The 18,521-nt window shown below is 51.8% G+C and overlaps 1 protein-coding gene across 1 annotated transcript in view; it reads right to left on the minus strand.

The window, feature by feature from the left end:
* Positions 1-871: 871 nt before the first annotated feature.
* Positions 872-18,521, minus strand: part of CCN4 (cellular communication network factor 4) — a 53,981-nt gene continuing 36,331 nt past the window's right edge. The window contains exons 2-5 of the mRNA XM_007940574.1: positions 16,299-16,578; positions 6,459-6,719; positions 1,975-2,168; positions 872-1,171 (exon numbers count right to left, since the gene is read on the minus strand). Of these exons, the coding sequence (XP_007938765.1) occupies positions 872-1,171; positions 1,975-2,168; positions 6,459-6,719; positions 16,299-16,578 (1,035 nt within the window). The remainder of the gene's footprint in view (positions 1,172-1,974; positions 2,169-6,458; positions 6,720-16,298; positions 16,579-18,521) is intronic.

Here is an 18,521-nt window from a genome sequence, read left to right on the forward strand (position 1 = left end):
GGGTCTGGATGCAAGGAAGAACCTGGCCTATGGATTGACGCCTATCATTCAGAGCAGCTCAATGCCTCCTTCTGGAAGCTGGCTGACCTTGCTATTGTTGTTGTTGTTGTTGTTGTTATGTGCCATCGAGTCGGCCCCGACTCATAGCGACCCCTCCTTGACCTTGCTATAGTCCTAGAGTATCGACTAGGGGCTGTTCTCATGATCAAGAACAAATTTTCTCAAATCCCATTTCTGACTGAGATGAACCCAATCTCTATCCTTCACAGTGCAGCTGTGAATAGAAACTGAACCTCAACAATCCCCAGGTTAATGAATACAACTCTCCACTGAAAAGAAAACTAAATAAAAAATAAGTCACCTCTCTTGACAAGTATTTGGTGTCTTTGGGGTGCATGAATCTTTGGCTTCAGAGATACTTCTGATGTGTTATGGTCAGAATGTCCCATTAGGGTGTCACTAGGCAGGACTCACATAGTAAACCATTCCATTGGCCCAAATCCCATCAATCCTGGTTTGGCATCTAATGAGGGAATCCCTGATATTGGATGTCTAGCTGGTTCTGCTCCTTGGGACTCAGGCAAGACCCAGCAGGACTTCCAGTGACTGGCATGAATGGATTAGGCATGGGGGTTTTCCAGAGCTGCTAGAAAAAGGCATCTCCTTGGAGTGGATGTGGACGGCTGCCAAGGAGGCAGCCCAGAGTCTAGGCCTGAGAAGCACCATCATGGGCCATTTGGGTGGCTGGAGACAGAAAAGGGCGGAGGATCAGGTAGTAGAGGTGAGGGCAAGTGGACCAAAGAAGGCTCAGTTGTGAGAAGGTTTGGGCCACAGAGGTCTTGGTGCTGTGCAAGCTCTGGGTCAAGCCTGCCTAATTGGCGATTTCTGAGAAGTCAGGGTAGGACTCCAAGTCTGCAAAGATATCATTGGGGTTCCTACAGGTCAGGTTGCAGAAGCAAGCGTTGATCCATAGAACCTTGCGGGAGAAGCCAGGCCCATTGGGACACTGGAAGGAGACGTCGATGGTCTTGGACTTATAGGGGATGCAGCACCTATTGTCTGTGCAGACCCCACAGTATTTGGGTCGGTAGGAACGTATGCTGATGCAACCCCCGAGGGTGAAGTTCATGGGCACTTCTGGCTGGTACACAGCCAAACACTTCTTCCCTGCCTGAAGGAGAAGAAAAGGGCTTTCAGATGGGATGGTCCCTGACCCTACATCCTTTCCTCCAAGCCCTCAATTCTTCCCTCCTCAGGCATCATGTGAGAACACTTCACCTGGCCCTTGGATTCCCAGCATCTTTGAGCAAGGAAGAACCTTTGAAAATGCAGGGAGACCCATCCATAGGACACAGGAGTAAACTGAGGACCACAGAAGGACCACCACTGCTTGGGTTGCATCTCACAGCCTAGAATTGCCCTTCTTTTCTATACTGCTGTTGCACCAAGACCCAGTCATTCATCACAGTCCCACCTGATGAATGGGAGCTCCTTCAGTCCGCTGAGCTCCACCAGCTAGACACTGGGACTTTATGATCAGGGGATAGGCTTTCCCTGAAACTCTTCTTCATTGGCCTCTTGCAGCTTCTGGTACACACCCTTATCATGTAACTTGCTCAATAGGTTGAGCATTGCTTGAAAACAGCTCTATTCCTCCACTGAGCTATGGACAATCAGCAAGCATCTCTCAGCATCTTTTCAGATGAGCACTTTGGAGGGTCCCTGGGCTCTCTCTGTGGTGGCCTTGATTCTAACAACATGGCAGCCACAAGAGCATCTGATGAGTGACATTCACAATGCACCAGCCTCATGGCATATATTAGTACCAATCCCTGTTTTCAGGAGGTGGGTTGGATTGCCCCCATTTCACAAATGGCCCCCCCTGGGAAGTTCAGGAGCCAGGGCTCCCAGCCAGGCTTATCTTCCTGCTGCCCCTGCCCTGCCCCACTCTACCCCACCCTGAGGAGGATGCACCTTGATGTGTGGACGGATGTCCAGCCCGCACGGCCGTAGGTTGCAGAGGCGGCTCTCCTGTTCAGGCCAGCAGCGGGCATTGGCACTGGAGATACGAGTAGAAATGCCAAGGCCACAGCTGGTGGAGCAGGGACTCCAGGGGCTCGTGTAGGCTACACAGTTTCTGTGCCACGGCTCCACCTCACCCACGGCTGCTGTGGGTGGGAGAAAATTCCCCATGAGTCTCCAGCTCAGTGAACCCCTGATCCCCACTGTCACCACATGAAGGGGCAGGGTCCCCAGAACTCGGAGACAGAGCTGGTGTAACAGCCTGTCCTTCCCCACAGTGGGCAAGTGACAGCTCACCAGCTTGGGTTCCCAGGGAGAGGAGAACATGGTCTGAACTCATATGTTTCTGACCAAGGGAGGCAGCACTGAAGAATGGAGGGAAGATGACCTTTAGAGACACCTGGGCCTGGATTCATATCCTGCCCTACCCTCTGCAAGCTGTGTGATCTTAGATAACTCACTCACTCTCTCTGAGCCTCAGCCTTCTCACCAGAATAATAATCCCTGCCTTGTGGGGCTGATGTGACAACTGGCAAGAGTGCATATGAAGGGTCAAGATATGTACTGAGCATGCATCAGGCATCCTGGTAGGTGCTGGGATTGTTGTTGTTGTTGTTATGTGCCGTCGAGTCAAACCTGACTCATAGTGACCCCTTCTTGAGTTTCCGAGGCAGTATCACTACGGAAGTAGGATTGCCCAACCTTCCTTCTGAGGAGTGGCTGGTGGGTTTGAACCACCAGCCATCTGGTTAGCAGGCAAGTGTCTTAGCCACTATGCTACCAGAGCTCCCAGGTGCTGGGATAAAAGGTTAAAAAGTCAGTGGTTCATCCCTGCAGAGATCCCATTTATTGGAGGATGTTCAAACGCAAGTGTAGCCAATGTTCCTTCTCAGTACTGTTGAGGACATAGGGATTGAGGGGACACACAGGCTTCAGGAGCTCTCGTGGCGTAGTGCCTAAAGCCTTTGACTGCTAACCAGAAGGCTGGCAGTTGAAACCCACCAGGCACTCCTTGGAAGGAAGTTTGGGCAATCTACTACTAATCTGATACTGCCTCAGAAACCCAAGGAGGGATTGCTATGAGTCAGATCCAACTCAATGGCAGTGAGTTTGGTGGGATTTTTTTTTTTTTTTTTTTTTTCAGTTTGCAGGCTTCAGAGCAGATGCCCTGGGTTAGAATCTTGGTACTGCCACTTACAGCTGTGTGACTTCCAACAAGTTAGCTCATCCCTCTGTGCCTCAGGCTCCCCACCTGCAAGTGGGCTTGACAATAGCATCTCTGTCCCAGGCCTGTGATACAGAGAAGCTGGGTTCACACAGGTGAACTTGCTAAGGCTGCATCCGGGCTCTGCTAAATCCTCAGTAAACATGAGCTAAAAGCTCATGACTCGGCTGGCAGCAGCTAACCTACCAGCTCCTGGGGGTTCTATGAAAGGGTGCATCCCTGGCATCGAGGCCATTGTGCTGCCCACCACGTATCTGGAAAATGGAAATGTGAGTGAGCTGGAGATGCAAGCAGGGGAGAAGCAAGGGACACGGAGGAGGATGCCCAGAGGGAGGTGGAGCAAGACACACGGAAGAAAGACCCACCGTGGGGGTCAGTCCCACCCAGACACACACACAAGACACACGGAAGAAAGACCCACCGTGGGGGTCAGTCCCACCCAGACACACACACACACACACACACACACACACACACACACACACACGGAACCAGAGAGAAAGGAAGAGCTAGAGTGAGACCGGGGAGGAAAGAAAGACAGAGGAGGAAAGAAAGACGGAAGGGACAGATGGAAGGGCAGAAGAGATGTAGAGAGAGGGTGGGAGCAGAGAGAGGGTGAAAAGGGGGAATGGGGGGGAGAGGAGGAGAGAGGAGGAGAGAGGGAACGGGGAGTGAGCCAGAAAAGCGGGAGAAGGGGAGAGAAGCGGGGAAGAGTGAGGGAGGAAGAGGGCTGGGGAGCCAGCGGGGAGACAGGGGGGTGAGAATGTGGAGCGGAGGCCAGACGCCACAGAGGAGGCAGAGGGGAGGAGGAGGAGGAGGGAAGAGAGACCAACCAGGGGCTCCACGGGAGGAGTGAGGGCAGTGCTCACTACCCCACCTCTCCAAGGTGGGAGGGGTACCGGGAGTATGATGAAGGGATGCATGCGTGACTGAGTGACAGAGGGGGAGCAGAGAGACAGAGAAGAGAGAGAGGAGGGGCCCTCGAGAGGAGCCCTGCTCCCAGCTGCAGGCAGGGAGGCTCAGCTGGCTACAGAGGGGATACAAGGATTCGGGAGCTCTGAGCTCAGGGAGGAGTGGGGCGGACAGGCCTCCACAGATAAAGGGCTTTGCTCCCTGGGTCATCTGGCTTGGCTAGGGCTCTGCTGTGCTGGGTCAGAATGAGGTCACTGGGCCACACACAATGGGCTGCCAGCCTTCTCCTCCCCCTGACCCTCCTGTGGCCCTGCAGGGGGCACTTAGAGAGACAGCTCCTGTGGCCACCTCCAGGTCCTGCTGTCCTGGGCCTGCTGGGGACAAAGCTTTCCCTGCCACCTCCTCCCACTGACAGGGCCTCCAAGCCCCCACTGAGAGGCCCTACTGGGGACCACCCACCTTCCTAATGCAGGCAGACCCACCAAGGCTGCCAGCCTGGGGAGAAGCCTCCACTCCGGGCTGTCCCTTTACACCTGAACCCTTTCCTTCTTTCCAGCTTATTCTTTTCCAGAACACTTTAGCTTTGGCCAAAAGTCTTGATCCACCTACACCTGCAGGTGGATCTGTCTTCCTCCACTTCCATCAGGCACTCACCTTGAAGGGTGGTGTCTCAGGGATCTACGGGCCATTGTCTCTGCCTCTCCTCACCCTGCCTTCACGGGGAGTGGTTCTCACCCCGAGCAACTGCACCCCCAGAGGCCATCTGGACAAGTTTGGAGACATTCTGGGTGGTCAAAACTGGGGGGCAGGGGGTGGTTACTATTGGTGTCTATGGGGTGAGGCCAGGGATGCTGCTAATGTCCTACAAAGCCCAGCACAGCGCCACAACAAAGAAGCACCCAGTCTGAAGGGTCGACAGGCCCTGCCCTACACAGTCTCCATAAGCAATCTCATGCTCTTCTCATCTGAAAATAAAACTTCCAGCCCCTTAGGACCTAAACTCAAGGGCCATTTCTTCACCCCTTCCTGTCCACTACCTGGTAGACACCTTCTTTCTAGAAACATCTTCCATGGCATCTGGGCTCCCTCTTGGTCCTCTTCCACCTGACCCCCTCTAGGTGTCCCCTTCCTCTGCCTTCTCAGGCCTCCGCCCTCTTTCTCCCTCCGCACATGAGCCAGTCTGCAGCTCCAGGTGGATGGCTTGCTTGGCTCGCTTCCTGCCCCCTCTCCCTCCTCCAGCCCAGCACCCACTGGCCTCTCCTCCTGGAGCTGACAGGTGCAAACTCACCTGTCTCCAAGGAAACAAAGCTCCTTGCCCCAAACGTGCTCCTTCCCTTGTATTTATATTCAACCTCACATGAGTCATCATTCACTCTTGGTCCCTTTTGTTAGAACACAGGCACTTTCAGTCTTACCTGTCAAAGGCCTCTGTATCTGTCCCTTCCTCGGTCGCCACCTCTACTCCCACTGCTCTAGTTCAGGTTCTCATTAGTCTGACCCGCCAGCAAGACAGCCTTGACTGGGTACCTACTAAGTGCCTGCCACTGGGCTATGCCAGGTAAGCAGTGGTGTCACAAACAGGCCTGTTTCTGTCCTCCCTTTCTGGGGCTTCCTTTCACACGGCTCACAGCCTCACCTGCCTACCATAGTCAGGGAAGGCCCAAGTCATCAGGAAGCCGTGCTGGAGCTAGACCTCACTCTCCTGCCCCAGGGCCTGCTGCTCCTGCCTCCCCAGGGTCCCCCACCCCCACCCAACCTCCACCCTACCCCCTGACCTCTTCCAGCAGACTAACAAAGGATTGCATGTGTGGGCTTTACTCTTCACAGAAGCCTGTCCTCATTTTATGCTTCTCACTTTCACTGCCCACCAGCTGATCTCTACGGAAGAAGATTGCCCGACCTTCCTTCCGAGGAATGGCTGGTGGGTTTGAACCACCAGCCTTCTGGTTAGCAGGCAAATGCCTTAGGCACTACACCACCAGAGCTGCCCATGTTATGTTTCTTCTTCTTGTTGTTATGTGCCCTGGAGTGGGACAGACTCATAGTGACCCCTTGGGTTTCCGAGGCAGTGTCAAGAGGGCCCTAACCGTTATTCACGACAATTTGCATTTTACAGATGGGAAGATGGGGTCCCAGAGAAGGTCACACAGGGAGTAGTAAGGGGTGAGCTGGGGAATGGAACGCAGGGCTGTGTCAATCACAGGCCATCAGCGTGCCGGAGAGGCTTTAGCTGGAGTGAATGGTTGCTTGGCAACAGCCCTCAGGCCCGCCCCCAGGCTCAAGAGAGGCCTGCACCCACCAGAGGCTCCCGTGTCCCGCGGCGTGGTCTTGCGGGGCTTCCTGGTGTTGTCATCACACACCCACTGCTCGCAGCAGCGACCAGGCACGCGCACCCGCCGGGGGCGACGGCACCAGAGGCGCGGGGGGCGCACGCGCAGGCACAGCGGCGTGCAGCCCAGGGAGCCGTCGATGCACGTGCAGTTGTACTTGCAGTTGAGCTGGAAGGACTGGCCGTTGTTGTAGTGCACGCCGTCCAGTAAGCAGCCCACGCCGACCACCTCTGCAAACATAGGCCACCACAGCCAGATCAGCCCCCTGGGCATGGCCTGGGGTCGTGGGCAGGGTCACCCCTACAACATCCTCCCAATCCCTGGACCACACCGAATCCCCAGGAACAAACTTGCGGGTCCCCCATCGCATGGGCAGAGGCAGGGAGGCGTGACAGAGTGTGACAAGCCAGGGCATGGGGAATTTGGGGGCACTTGAGATCGGGAGGAGCCTACGGCATTTGACTGCTAACCAGAAGGCTGGCGGTTCAAACCTACTGGCCACTCCTCCGAAGGAAGATGGGGCAATCTGCTTCCCTGGTGATACAGTCGGAAACCCAAGGAGGGGTTGCTATGAGTCCAGTCCGACTGCATCGCAGTGAGTTTGGTTTGGTTTAGTGTTGAGCATTGGGAGTGTGGGAGTTAATTATTGCTTCAGCTACCACCCACTGGAGGAGCCCTGGTAGTGCAGTAGTTAAACACTCGGCTGCTAACCCAAAAAGTTCACGGGTGGGGAGAAAGATGAGGCAGTCTGCTCCCATAATCATTGTTGTTGTTGTGCCGTGGAGTCGGACCAGACTCATTGCGACCCTCCTTGGGCTTGCGAGGCAGTATCACTACAGAAGTAGATTGCCCAACCTTCCTTCTGAGGAGTGGCTGGTAGGTTTGAACCGCCAGCCTTCTGGTTAGCAGTCAAGTGTCTTAGCCACTACGCTACCAGAGCTCCCTGCCAAGGAAACCCTCTGGGGCAGTTCCACTCTATCCTCTAGGGGCACCATGTGTTGGAATCGACTCTATGGCAGTGGGTTTGGTTTGGGCTTTGCTTCTGTAAGGATTACAGCCAAGGAAACCCGCTGAGGCAGTTCCACTCTGTCCTCTAGGGGCGCTGTGGGTTGGAATCAACTCCTGGTGTGGGTTTATGGCTCTAGTGGAAGGAGGCCTGATAGATGAAAGATGATCAAATAAATCATATAGAATGTTGATGGTGACAAATGCAAGGGAAAAAAGAAGCAGGGAGGGGAGCTTGGGGGTATGGGGGGCTGCGAATTTAAATACTGGTCAGGGCAGCCCTCATTGAGGTGCCCTGCCTTCATCAAAGACCAGAAGGGGTGAGGATGTGAACTGCTCAGCTCTGGGTGGAGCCTTACAGGCAGAGGGTACAGCTGGTGAAAGGCCTGTGGGTGGAGCCTTTCTGGGAAGGATAAAAGAGGAATGGCCAGGAGGTGGAGGGAGCAGAGAGTGGAGGGGAGTGGGCAGGAGGCAAGGTTGAAGAGGGCTTCCTGGCAGGGTCAGAGAGAGGGAAAGCTGTTACAGTCCAGTACTGTGCCCTGCATGGTCCGCGCTCATTAAGTGATTTTGAAGGAATAATGTGAAATCTGTTTTACAAGAACACAGTGCTGTTTGGAAGAGAAATGTGGAATAAAACTCAACATCATAAAAAGACCAGCCTTATTGGTGTGATAGAGACTGGTGGAACCCCTGAGACTATGGCTCTTAGGCACCCTTCAAGCCTGGAACTGAACTCACCCCTGTGGCTCAACTTTCACCCAATACGCATTGCCGTTGAGTCGGATTCGACTCATAGCGATCCCTCCTTGGGTTTCCGAGGCGATATCGCTACAGAAGTAGATTGCTCAACCTTCCTTCCGAGGAGTGGCTGGTGAGTTTGAACCACCAGCCTTCTGGTTAGCAGTCAAATGCCTTAGGCACTATGCTACCAGAGTTCCTAGCCACACAATAGACAGGTCTATAAGGTGAACAATAACATCAGGGAGGTACTCAGAACAATCAACCTTACAAGATCCAAAGGGGAACATTTGCCCAGGGAAAAAGCTTGGAAGGCAGGAGAGGGTAGGAAAGGCAGGAATGGGAACAGTCAACACAGGGAGGATGTGGGAAGAGGGCTGTTACATCGTGGGGACTGCAATCAATGTCACAAAACAAAGTGTGTATGAACTGTTGAATGGAAAACCAATTTGCTATGTCAATTTTCCCCTCGGAAGGAAGGTTGGGCAATCCTACTTCCGTAGTGATACTGCCTCGGAAACCCAAGGAGGGGTCGCTATGAGTCGGGGCCGACTCGACGGCACATAACAACAACAACAACTACATGTCAATTTTCACCCAAATGACAACATAAAGAACCCAGAGCCTTTGATTGAGAGTAGACTGAGCAGAGACCAGAGCAGCTGCAGGAAGCCACCAGTGGAATCCCGAGGGGAGCTGGTGGTGCCTGGGACCAGAGAGGGACCAAAACGCCCAGGGGGAGGGCTCAGTTGCTGCACATATCTGGGAGGAAGAGCTGTCAGGACTCCTGATGAATGGATGTGTGAGTGAGAGAAGGAGAGGAGCCAAGGAGCACCCCTAGTTCTCCAACCTGAGACCCGGAGGAGGGAAGTGCTCCCACCTGGAGAAGCAGGTTTGGGGCAGGTGGCATCAGTAGTTCTTCATTAAACATGGTAAGTTTGAGAAGCCCGCTTGACATCTGAGTCCCATGTAGGGTTGGTTGTGCAGGCCTAGAGTTCTGGGGCGATCTGGGGCCTACTGGGTCAGGCCAGAATGCCCATCCCTGATGTTGCATCCTGTCTGGAAACGCAGGCAGAGGACCATGGGCGGCGAGAGCACCCTCTGGAGGAGGGGAAGTTTGGATTCTGTAGTTGGCCAGCATTTCTATCCTGTCTCTGGCATTGTCCTCATGGTGGGGGTGGCGATCACCACACCATCTCAGAAGATGAGGGTTTCCTCAGTGCTGCTTCTGGCTGGGCATGTGCTTTACTCTGTCCCACGCTTTGTTGCACGGCTTATTTCATCCTCTGAGGAAACGAGTCCCTGTGCTTGGCTGCTAACCAAAGAGTTAGCATATCAAGTCCCCCAGAGGCTCCTTGAAACAAAGGCCTGGCGATGGACTTTTGTGAGATCATCTGATAAAAACCTATGGAACCATCCGATCCGCAGCCTTTATGACTATGAGATCAGAAGAACTAGATGGTGCCCGGCCACCACTGTCAACCACTCAGAGGGGGATCTATGTAGGGGATCCTGGATAGAGAGGGAGAACAATGTGGAACAAAACTCAAAATCATTTGGAAAAAAAAAGAGGAGGGGGGACCAGGTTTGCTGGGGTAGAGCCTGGTGGAACCACTAAGACTATGGCCCCTGGCTTCCCTTCAGGTCTGGAATTGAACCCATGCCTGTGGCTTCCAGCCAAACAAAAGACTGGCATATGAGGTAAACATTTACCTGAGGTAGATACACTCCTTGGAGAGAACAATCATGGAAGAAAGAAGGGCTACTTATGCACAGAGAGAGAGCTGAGGGGTCAGGAGTGCATGGAGGGATGGACACAGGGAAGAGATAACTATGAGGAGGAAGTGGGAGGGGAGCTGTTGCACTGTGGTAAATTGTGGTCAATGTCATAAGACAAAGTGTATGCGAACTGCTGTATGGAGAGTGAATTTGCTCTGTAAATTTTCACCAAAATCACAATTTAAAAAAAGTCTATTTTTGGAAAAGAAAAAAAAAAAAAAAAGGACACAGAGTAGTCACAGGGAGTAGATGGGAAAAGAGCTGTTTATTGTAAGGGTTGTAATTGGTGCCATGAAACCAAATGTGTGTGAACTGTTGAGAGTAAAATGAATCTGCTTTGTAAATTGCACCCAAATCACGATAAAAAATAAAATAAAAAGAGTCAGTCCAATGGCAACTGGTAAAGAAATGCTCCCGTGATCACCCACACTGGACGTGGAGCCAAGCTGAGCCTCAGTGAGGTGGTCATGTGCCCCAGGCAGGGCTTTGAACCCCTTCATTCCCTGCTGAGAAGGCGCGTCCACCCCAGCTGTCCTGAATCAGAATCTACGGTTTAACAAGGTCCCCAGGTGATTCTCATGGAGACAACACTCACCTGGGAACTTGTTGGGAGCTCTGGTGGCATAGTGCCTAAGGCATTTGATTGCTAACCAGAAGGCTGGTGGTTCAAACCCTCCAGCCACTCCTTGGAAGGCAGGTTGGGCAATCTACTTCCATAGTCATACTGCCTCGGAAACCCAAGGAGGGGTTGCTATGAGTTGCACTGTGTTTGCGGACTTGTTAAACTGTAGATCCTAAGTCAGGATAGCTGGGGTGGAAACGCAAATCTTTATAGCAGGGAGTGGAATCAGAATGAAACCTGTTGGAAGCCCTGGCCCAAGGCGACTCTGCTGGGGGCCAGGCAGCAGCAATAACCAGACTCTCAGAGTGTGTTCTTGCCAGCTTCCTGGGGTATATATGCTCTGGGAGGTGCTGAAAGGAAAGGGCCTGACATTACAGACCATCTGACCTGTGCCAGACATCATCTGATAGGCTATCTCAGTCACTTCTCCCAATGACCTCAGAAGAGAGTGTTTTTGATTTGCAGACAGGAAACCTCAGGGAGATGAAGTTTACAGAGCTGAGACTCCAATCCTGGGGCTCTGACTCCACAGCCCATTTCCTCCCACCAGACACCATTGGCCCCATTGCAGCCGGGTTGATCCTGATGCTAAGAGGAGGGAGAGACAGACAAGTAGCAGAGGCACCACGAGGATCAGTCGTCTTTGCAGTCTGACTCACCCCTACTGTGCCCTCTCCAGGAAGGGATATGTGTGCATGCATGTGTGTGCATGTGCACATATGTGTGTGTATTGTGGAGGCAGATGTGGGCTGAAGCCCAGGGGTCTGCCTCTGGTATGGGAGCTAGGATGAAAAAGTCAGTGCTGGGCTCCTGGGAGTTCCTCCAACACAGTGGTCTCAACCTCCGTTGTACAGCGGAGCCACCTCGGAAACCTTTAAAACTCCCGGTGCCCACGATATGCCCCAGCAAGTGGGGGGCACCCAGGTCTAGGAACTTTTATTTGTTTGCCCTCGGTATTTTTTGAAGCTTTCTGGGCCAATGCAGTGTGCAGTCAAGGTTGAGAACCTCTGTGTCTCCTGTCTTGAGCGAGTTTTGGTGGGGAGGAGGCCATGGTGGGGAGTGATGCTGTCTTTGACCTGCCAGTCTGCCAGGGACTCAAGAGTGAGAAGGGCTCTGGGATGGCTGTAGGCTGGTCCCATATGAGGACCTGAGGCCCCTCTTCATTTGCTTGGTTTCTTTCTAACTAACCAGACAAGCAGCTCTTGGCGAGATGGAGAAGCTGGCCAAGTCCCCTTCACCACCTTATCTAATCTCAGATGTGCATGGTCAGGCATGGCCTGGAGACCTTTCTCCTTCTAGAAGGACTTCTAGGGACTCAAACCACCTTGCTCCCTACCCAATGGACTGTCAGCCCTATGGGAGCAGGCACAGGGGCCATGCACTGTTGTAGCTCCATTGTTGCCTTCCCACTCACCAGTGTTGATTGTGTGGGTGGAGGATGGATGGATGGATGGATGTGGGGTTGGCACCAATCTTTCTTGGGCTTCTGCTGTTATCAGAAGAGCCCCTGAGCGGTGCAAACAAGTAAGCCTGCATCTACTAACTGAGAGGTTGGTGGGTCGAACTCACCCAGAGGCTTCTCAGAAGATAGGCCTGGCGATCTGTCTCCATAGTCACAGCCGTGAAAACCCTAAGGAGCATGTCCCCTCCTCACTTGTGGGGCTGTGGTGAGCCGGAATCAATGATAACTGTCTGTTTTTCACTATGTGTCAGGAGTCCTTGGTGGTGCGAAGGGTTCACTTGCTCAGTTGGTAACTGAAAGGTTAAAGGTCCAAGTCCACCCGGAGGGCCTTGGAACAAAGGCCTGGTGATCTACTTCCAAAATCAACCATGGAAACCCCTATGTAGTACAGTTGTGCTCTGATACACACGGGGGCCACGGGTCAGAGTGCATTTGACAGCAGCTGCTCCATGCATCAGGCACTTGATGTCCAGCCGCCCGGCAAGGCAGGCCTTAGTTGTCACATTTTACTTAATGGGAGTGCTGAGACTTAAAGCAGCTTACCTACAGCTACCCTTCTGGTAAGTGGTGGTGCTGGGATTCAAACCCAGGCTATGTAGCTCCACACACCACTCATGCCTTACTACACTTCAGGGAGAGGGGTTGGGGCCTGGAACTAGACCTGGTCCCTCATTGCAAGATGACGGTGTGCAGGGCCGAGATGGCTTCCCCACGGGAAAGTTAAAGCAAAGCTAGGAAAACAACATGCAGAAGCAGCCGGCCCCATTGTCGGCTCTCAGGCGTCACTGCTCCCTAACAACCATGTGGAGCAGGTTTCATCAGGCTTGTTGGGTGGTGTGCCCAAGGTCACGTAGCCAGCAAGTGGCAGAGCCAAGTCTGGCTGCCTGGAAATTCCGCAATCCCTCCTCCAAACCACACTGACCCAGCCACCTTAACTCCAAAGAGTGTTTGTGCAGCAAAAATAGCCCAGTGGTCAAATTCAGGGGTCACTCTCTGCCCATAATCATATTTAGTTTGGCCCACAGAGTGTTTTGCAAAAGAATTTTGAATGTGTTGCCAGTATTTACAAAACATACACAAATCTGGCCTTCTGAGTTCTCTTGAAAACTGAGCAGGCTGGGCAAGACGGAGCTCACCTTTCTCCTGGGCGCAGTGGGCTGGGACCCCATGGGGTAGCCCCTACAGCCAAAGCTCCATTCACCCCTTTGCCATGATCCGCTCCATCCTCTCCAGAAGTCCTGTTTCCTGTGTTACGTGTTTTTACCGGCCTCACCCATCCCACACTGCATGAAACCTTAAAGGACAGATTTTGCCTGGTCTGGGGTTTTTCTGGAGGGAACAGTTCATTGGCTGAGCTGACTATCTCCTAAGACGTTGTCCAATAGAACGACTTCTCCTTCCCCTCTGTCCTGAAGGTGGCTTTTCCTTACTGCCTTCAGGCCCTGGGGCTTCTGTTTCTCACATGGAAGTCTCATGAACTCAGACTCTGCGGCACCATTTCTGGAAAAATACTCAGTATAGAATGAGAGTGAGGTATGTGTGTGGGCACATGTATGCATATGATGTTTGTATGTGTGATGTGTGTGGGGGGGAGGGGTGTGTGAGTAAAAATTCACCTGGGCAAGAAAAGTCCAGCATTCAAGGAAGCATGGAAAGACTTCTTATGATAGCTCCCTTTTAAATTTGAAAATGGACATGAGCATTTAAAGGCTCTGAGAATTCCCACAACACCTGTTTGACTTAATTTATTCCATTCCTGCAAACCTAGGAGATCAGGAAACTCCTTGATAAGTATAACACCCATTCAGATCTCTCTCAGACCACAGTTTCGTTTTGTTTCTCCAATAAAGAAAGGAAATATGCGTAGGCTCATGGGAGGGAAAAAGGTAGGAGCTAAGAGGCTGTAATGAGTGAGGTAAGACATGAAATACAAAGAGATGAGGGGTAAGGATAAGAGGGGAGGTGGTCTTCCAGGTCCCCAGTGGGAAGAGGTAGGGGAGGCAGTTGCTGGGCCTACACAGTCTCTGCATCCAGGGTGTCTGTGAAGACATGGTGCCTGGTTCAAGGTAAGTTCTCAGTACAGCTTTAGAGGTCACTGTAACTGCATCGGGAGCTCTGGTGGTGTAGTGCCTAAGGCAATTGACTGATAACCAGAAGGTTGGTGGTTCAAACCCACCAGCCACTCTTCAGAAGGAAGGTTGGGCAATCTACTTCCTAGTGATACCGCCTCGGAAACCCAAGGAGGGGTCGCTATGAGTCGGATCCGACTCCACGGCAGTGCATTGCACTGTGTTGTAACTGCAGCAGTGGGAAAGGGGGAAACACATCATGAGACAGCCTCATGTAACTGCGAGTGTTCCGGTGCAGGAAGGCCTGGCAGGTTTCCCTAGCTGGGTAGTGGCAGAGGCATATGACCAGCTGTATATCAAGCAGTCAGTCTAAGACTGAAATGTATGCAAGCATCACCTGGAATCTCATCAAAAGTGGTGAGTCCCCAGGTACACCTCCAGAGAATTTGATCCAATAAAGTCTGAGGTAGGGCTCAGCAATAGCATTTTAACCAACACATTAGATAACTGTCCACAGCTACTCTTAGAACACATTGTTTTATGGGATCAATAATGAGTCTCAATAAAAGGAGAAAAAGTGGAAGATGGAGGAAGCAGGGGTGGCTGCTTCCAAAGACAAAGGCAGATGACTTGGTATAAAGTTGAAACATGAACCGATGATAAAGGAGCATTAAGGCAACCACGAGGCTAAGAGAGGGTGGTCTAACTTGGAATGATATATATAACCCCCATCAAAAATTCACTCCGAGAAATAGAAGGGGCAAAGTGAGGATGAGAGACTGCACTGCAGGCAAATATGTAATGGGTGCATACAGCGCCATGGTTACAAGGAAAGCTTGATTCAGCACTAAGGGAAGAAGGCAGCCCTTGGCTTTATGAGGCTTTGTGCAACTTCTTAGAAGCTAGGCAGTTGCATCATGATGCCTAGTTCCATCTTTTCATCATGCTGGGTCATGTATCTTAGGAGGCTAAGTGTTAGATGACTCAAGCTAAGGGAGTATCAGTCTGGATAGAAGCAGGAGGTCAGAAAGTCCCATGAAGGAGGACTCTGGGAACCTGAAAGGACAGAATGCCCCTGATGGAGCATTTGAAAAACAAACAAACAAGTGAAAACAAATGCTCCACCCTTCAACACAAGGATGTTAGAAAGGCCAAGTGTACAGGAAAAGCAAAGGCTACTAGGAACTCCAGGGAAAACAAAAAGCTCTGTAGGAAAGGAGACTGAAACAAGTGCACTGCTACTATACATATTACTTCAGTGAACAATGTTTACGTAGTCATGACATTGCAAATACTGACTGTTGTATAACAAAAAGTTGTGACCATGATCTTTGGAAAATAGAGGAAGAACGGAAGGGTTTTGAGGAATGAAGTCATCAGCTATCATATAAGAATGTTAGTAGATTATCTAAAATTGATACTATAAAGCCAAACAAGATACAGAAGAACACAGATATTATATAATGGTAACTGGCAAAAACAATAACTAAGAGCTTGAAGAGGCTGTAACCAGTACAGGAATGTGGGTACGGATAAGAGGTGAGGGCTGCAGGATACTGCTTTTCATTCTCTCCAAGCTACCAGCTTTTCTTTAACCATGTTATTTGTATTTACAATATTTTGAAAAACATTTGGAGCTTTGCAGTCTCCTCAGCTGATGGTTCAAACCCACCAGCCACTTCTCGGAAGGAAGATTGGGTGATCTACTTCTGAAGTGATACCGTCTCAGACACCCAAGGAGGGGTTACTATGAGTCGGATCCGACTCGACGGCAGTGAGTTTGGTTTTTGGTATTCTCTAGAAGGCTTTGGGCAAAGGGTGTCACCACTAAGAGAACAAATCCAGGCTGAGGACTTTGCCTGGTGGCTCTCTCTTCCTCTCTTCCTTGGGGACAGTACAGATGTGCCTCCAGGACATAGAAACCAGCCAGAGGCAATGTTCTGGAGTCAGAACAGGGCAGACATCCCTCTCTCCCCAAAAAGGACCCGGGCTCTCACTCTAGACTGAAGTGGGAGCATCTCTAGCGAAACAGAAGTGTGGCCAGGGGAGGGCTGGGGTGTTCCAAGGGAGGGGGGCCTGGGCCAGAGTTGGGGGAGCTGGGGGCTGGCTGGAAGGTACGCAGGGTCTCACTTACGTGCACACACTCCTATTGCGTACCTCGGGCTGTCCCCACTGTAGTCGCAGTACAGGCCCCGGTGGGGGTCACAGATGGCAGCTTCTGTGCAGTTGTCCCCAAGCTGCTGGGCACACATCTTACAGCATTCACAGCCATCTGTGATAAGGCTGACTCCCAGAGGGCAGCGAGGTGGGGACAGTGGGCACTCACAGGGCCACTTGCAGAATTGGGGATGTGAGGATGTGTCCTCCAGTGGTGCTGGGGTGAAGGCCATGGCCATAGGGGCAGGAGAGAGGACCTGCAGGGAGAATGGTAGAGGTGAAGAGGGCTGCCAGGCAGAGAGAGAGATTTCAAAGCCCAGGGACCCTGCAACCACCAGCCCAGCTCCTTGGTTTTGAAGACGTTTTCATACAATGATTACGGTAGATTCTCATTATTTGCAATGGTTATGTTCTGTAAAGTCACTGCAAACACAGAATTAGCAAATACTGAACCACTGCTCCCAGGGGAAATCCAGGGTCAGTTTTCTGCAAGTCACAAGATTTTTCATTAGCCAATCAATACATAACCTTGCTGTGTTTCTATTTATAGACACCTTCTTTAATATATATTGTCGATGCAGTTACACTCACTAATGTCCACCCACAGCAAACTCGTGCCTGGAAGCTTAGCTACCACAAGCATTGTCCACAGAAGGCACACCACAGCCATCTTGTCCTCGGGATCAGTAGCCAGCACTCTGGCACTGTGCTTGTAGGGGCTGCATAAACAGCTAACTCACCAACAAAAAGCACAGAAAAGCAAAACATGTGGCCCCAAGTAGTCTGCGGAAAGGACACTTGTTGACTGTATGAGAACCAAAACAAGGAGGCAGCGTGCCTGGCTCAGCCTGTCGGGAACACGTGTTGCGCTTCTCGAATTCTCTGCTCTGTAGTTGCCTGAACCCCACTGCTGGTAAGTGGAGGGGCTCAGATTCTATTCTAAGCCTTGTCCCTCTTCACATTTCCTTCCTGATTAATCAGCCCCACAATTCATGTTACAAATGAGGGAGTGGAGGCTCTGAGCAGTACAAGTTTCTTGCTGCTGGCGGGGGAGGGGGGGACCCCTATTCCTTTGCCTTTTTCACTTTTTGCAGATTCACTCTCTGTCCTGCACTTAAGGGTCTGTGAGGCCTTGCTGGGAGGGAAGACTCCTGATCCTAACAGTGTCAGGCTGGCTGAGCGGTTACTGAATTCCAGGTAGGGGCTGGAGTGATGTAGCAGCAGGCGCTCGATGACAGAGCCATGGCTGGACGAGCCCTGCCCTGGGGGAAGTTGCCAGCTCAGACCTCGTGTGGAGGTTGCTTTTCATGGTGTGCTAGGGGCCACGGCCCCTCATCCCTACTTGCCCTGCCTGTGCCCCAATAGCCCCATTCCCATCCCAGCCAGCAGGTGTATCTTTATCTGGGCAAATGTGATGGAGATAACAATGGGTCAGCTGGGAAGGGAAAGTAAGGCCCAAATGGCGCACCAGCCCAGAAAGACAGGCAGACAGATGTTGCTCTGTGGGGTCTGTGGTTATAGGAGCTCTACACTGCCTGCATGAGCCCTGCTAGTGCAGTTGTTAGAGTGCACAGATGCTAACCGAAAGATTGACTATTCAAACTCACCAGTTGCTCTGCAGGAGAAAATGAGGCAGTCTGTGTCAGTAAAGACTTACAGCCTTGGAAACCCTAGGGGGCAGTTTCACTCTGTCCTCTAGGGATGCTCTGAGTCAGAGTCGACTCAACAGCAGTGGGTTGGGTTGGGTTTTAGTATGCCACTTGTATCTCTGGGATCCAATCACACAGCTCCTTTCTGGCTGCCTCCCTGAATTAGTCTCGTCCCTCAGTCTGGAGTCCCTGGGTGGTGCCAATGGTCAACATGTTCAGCTGCTAATCAAAAGGTTAGGGGTTTGAATCTCCCCAGACGTGAATTGAAAGAAATCCCTGACAATCAACTTCCTAAAAAATCAGCCACCGAAAATCTTATGGAATGCAGTTCCGCCTTGACACATAGGAGGTTGCCATGAGTTGGAGTTGACTTGATGGCAACTGGCTGGTCCCTCCTCCCCGTATTGTGTGCCATTAGTCAACTGACTCCTAGGGACCTTATAGGACAGAATAGAACTGCCCCATAGGATTTCCAAGGCTGTCATCTTTATGGGAGCCATTACCAGGTCTTTGCCACAGAGAGGCTGGTGGGTTGAAACCAATGACCTTTG

The sequence above is a fragment of the Orycteropus afer genome, unplaced genomic scaffold (assembly GCF_000298275.1).
Source record: "Orycteropus afer afer isolate SDZICR_OR568_19922 unplaced genomic scaffold, OryAfe1.0 scaffold00069, whole genome shotgun sequence".
NCBI classification, from domain to species: Eukaryota; Metazoa; Chordata; class Mammalia; order Tubulidentata; family Orycteropodidae; genus Orycteropus; species Orycteropus afer.